General features: G+C 64.6%; 1 protein-coding gene across 1 annotated transcript; it reads right to left on the minus strand.

Annotated features, from left to right (window-relative positions):
* Nucleotides 1-214: 214 nt before the first annotated feature.
* PLPPR3 (phospholipid phosphatase related 3) lies at nt 215-3,179 on the minus strand. The gene is given in 8 exon segments (XM_042891178.1): nt 215-1,132; nt 1,134-1,778; nt 1,858-2,031; nt 2,102-2,159; nt 2,231-2,426; nt 2,520-2,649; nt 2,723-2,908; nt 3,080-3,179. Coding segments are annotated over 8 exon segments (2,013 nt in total). The 5' UTR covers nt 3,155-3,179; the 3' UTR covers nt 215-583.
* Nucleotides 3,180-3,352: the final 173 nt, after the last annotated feature.

Here is a 3,352-nt window from a genome sequence, read left to right on the forward strand (position 1 = left end):
AGCAGCCAAAGCTCATTGCAGCCCAACGCAGCTCCGGGGGGGGGGGTTCCCAACCACCCCCCGCTCCCCGATGCACTCTCTACTTTCCCCAGTGCAGTATTTACAGCTTTACATGCCCAGCGCTCAGCCCATGGACACGCAGCCCCTCCCAGCACCGCTGCCCCCATCTTCCCCCCCCCCACCTCCCCCCAAAACAAAGCAGCAGGGGGGGCTGCATCCCCCTCCCGTGCGGCGCTGAGCCCCACAGGTCCCACACACAGCCACGTGCCACCATTCCCCAAAGCCCTTTTAACACCAACTGCTCCCCCACCCCACACACCTACAATGCCATCATCCGAATAAATTAACACCCCCTCAAAAAAAAACCCAAATCAAACCAAACCAAACCAAAACAAAAAATTAACCCAAAACATCAGCACCTGTTTTAGAGAGAAAAATGAAGTCCAAAGTGCTCGGGCCCACACCCGAGGGGGGATGGGATGGGATGGGATGGGATGGGATGGGATGGGATGGGATGGGATGGGATGGGATGGGATGGGATGGGATGGGATGGGATGGGATGAGATGAGATGGGTGCATGGGCTCAGTCCTTAAACCTGCGCCCTGCTGGCATTTTCCTATAGAAGCTGTCAGCATCGCAGTCCGTGAGCACGTCACGCTCAGCCGCCTTCCTGCGCAGCGTGGCCTCACGGCTGGCAGCACCCAGCAGCCCCTCACCCACATCCCCCCTCTCCGCACCCCCCGCTGCCCCATGGATGGCCGCCAGGCTGCCGTACCGCGGCTCTTCCTGCTCCACGTCGCTCAGCGAGGAGCCAGGCGAAACGCCGGCGCTTTTGGCCTGGTGGAAGGCACGAAATTCCTTCCCCACCTCGCCCAGCTCGTAGCCATCCTCGGCACCTTTGGGGGCCGCCTTCCACTCCCAGGGCCCGTTCCCAGCATTGAGATGCACCACGGGGTGGTGAGGGGCGTGCGCGTCGATGGTGACGATGCTGGAGCTGTCGCGCTCCGAGGGCGAGCGGTACTGCGAGGAGTCGGAGCTGGTGGAGGACGAGGAGGTTTCCGAATGCTTGGGGGTGCTGGGGGCCGCGCTCTGCGGTTTGGACATGGCGATCACCTGCATCAGACGGGGGGGGGTTGGCGGTGCGAGGGGCGCTTTTCTCAGCCACCATCACCCACTTGGCCCTCACGGCCCCGCCGCCGCCCGCCGCGCTCTCCTCGGGGATGTGCACCAACGGCGCTGCGCCGGGACGGGGAGGGAGGAGAACCCTGGGGCCCAACGCCGTGCGCTCGGGGCGAGCCTGCACCGTGGGGTACAGCGCCGGGGGCACCTCCTCCTCCACTTCCTCCGCCCCTCGGCCCTCCATCGCCTTCTGCTTCCACTCGGAGATGAGCTGCTTGGAGCGCGAGGCGTCCAGCGGCACGTGGATGGTCATGTGCCGCCGCGCGGCGTCCTCCATGGAAGGCGTGCTGACGCGTGGCAGCGTGTTGCTGAAGGTCACCATGTTCTCCTTGGCCATGGGGCTGCGCGGCGCCAGCAGATCCACGTCCACGCTGGCGCGTTTCAGGCTGCCCAGAGAATTCTTGTCGCGTGGCACCGGGCGCACGGCCGCCTCCTCCTCCTCCAGGCGTGGGGTCAGTTCGTCAGTGCTCACTGATTTGTTCTGCTGGTACACCGCGTCGTGGCCGCGCTGCGTCAGCGCCCGGAGAGCATCCTTGGCTGGAGCTGGCATAGGGATCCTCTCAGTGGGGGCACGGAAGTTGCCCACTGCATGGTATGCCTGTGGGGTGGGGGGGGGGACGTGTTTAGTGTGGCTGCAGGGCAGCACGCAGCACAAAACCCCGGCCTGTGGAACCCACCAGGTATGCGGCAATGCCGGCGCCGATGAGGAAGCCCACGTAGACGTCGGTGGGATGGCTGCGGTACTGCGTGATCTGCGTCAGCCCGCAGATGCCGGCGGCGATGGCGAAGGCGAAGACCAGGATGGGCTTCAGGAGCTTGGTGCTGTCCGAGATGGTGGAGTTGAAGTACATCTGGAGGGGAGGGAGGAGAACATCAGCCGTGCAGACTCACACATGGAGCCACGAGGCGTTCCACACTCACCGATACATAGACAGCGGCGAAGGCGGACAGCGTGGCGTGCTGGGATGGGAAAGTCTTCCTGCAGGAGAGCACAGGGCTGAGCTGCAGCGTGCTGTAGGGCGCGGGACCGCTCTGCCCCATGGCACATACCTGGCAGATAGGATGGCGTGCTTGTCGGTGCCAGCGCAGATATCCTGTGTGATGTAGGGGTTGGCATCGCAGGGCGTCCCCAGCAGCGTGTAGTTGGGCTTGCAGACGGTCAGGAAGAAGGGCGCATGGTAACCAGTGGCCAGCTGGATGACATCGGTCACCAGTGCAGTGGCGCAGAGCCCGAAGACGTGGACGCCTATGGGGGGCACAAAGGGCTCAGATTCCACCTGCAGGGTCGATGCGCTCACCCCAATCCCGGTCCCCTGGCTCAGGCAGTGGCACAACGTACCCACAAACCTTACGGTGCGGCGCAGGAAGGAGTTGAAGTTGCAGCCACCAGCATTGATGCTGCCCTCGGTGCCGGTGCGGCCTTTCAGCCGGGACTGCAGGCAGTACACCAGACCTTCCCCAAGCATGATCTGCAGGGGGAAACCGTGCTCAGTGCAACCCCAAAGGCATCAGGACCCGGCCCCATCGCGGCGTGGGACGCACCGAGGCGGCAGGGGCGGCGAAGGCGAGGCTGAGCAGCATGAGCAATGGGATGAGCTCCTCGCTGCTCTCCACGTAGGGCATGGAGAGCGCGCGGTCGTGGCACTGGAAGCCCACCTTGGCCGGCTTGAAGAGGTCGGTGAGCTCCAGGAAGTACAGCGTCACGATGGAGGAGGCCACGATGGGCAGCTGGTGGGGTGGGGGGAGGCAGGGAGGGCTCATTGCCCACCGCAGTCCCCCCAGGTCCCATTCGGTGGGGCACAAGGTGGTGGCAGAGCCCCATGCATAGCAGGGGATCAGTGCGTGGTGGCATCGCAGGTTGGGGAAGATGTGACCCCCACCCCACCCCTCCACACCTACCTCCACGAAGTAGAAGCAGGGCAGGAGCGTCATGCTGTCCTTGGGAGCCTTGGCCTTGTCCTTCGGGGAGATCATGGTCCTGGGGGGGCCCTGCTGTGGGGGGGCTGTGACAACAGGTGGGGTGGGGACTCGGGGTTGTGGAGGATGCGGGGTGGGGTTGTGCCACCCTCAGGGCAGAACAGGGGGTGGGGGCCCGGGGAACCCCCCTGCCCTCAGCTCCCAGAAACTTCCGACAAGTACTGAGTGCAACGAGGGATGGAGGGGGGGGGGGGA

This window comes from Lagopus leucura, unplaced genomic scaffold (genome assembly GCF_019238085.1).
Source record: "Lagopus leucura isolate 7727_CA_CO unplaced genomic scaffold, USGS_WTPT01 145-17_obj-0_obj, whole genome shotgun sequence".
NCBI classification, from domain to species: Eukaryota; Metazoa; Chordata; class Aves; order Galliformes; family Phasianidae; genus Lagopus; species Lagopus leucura.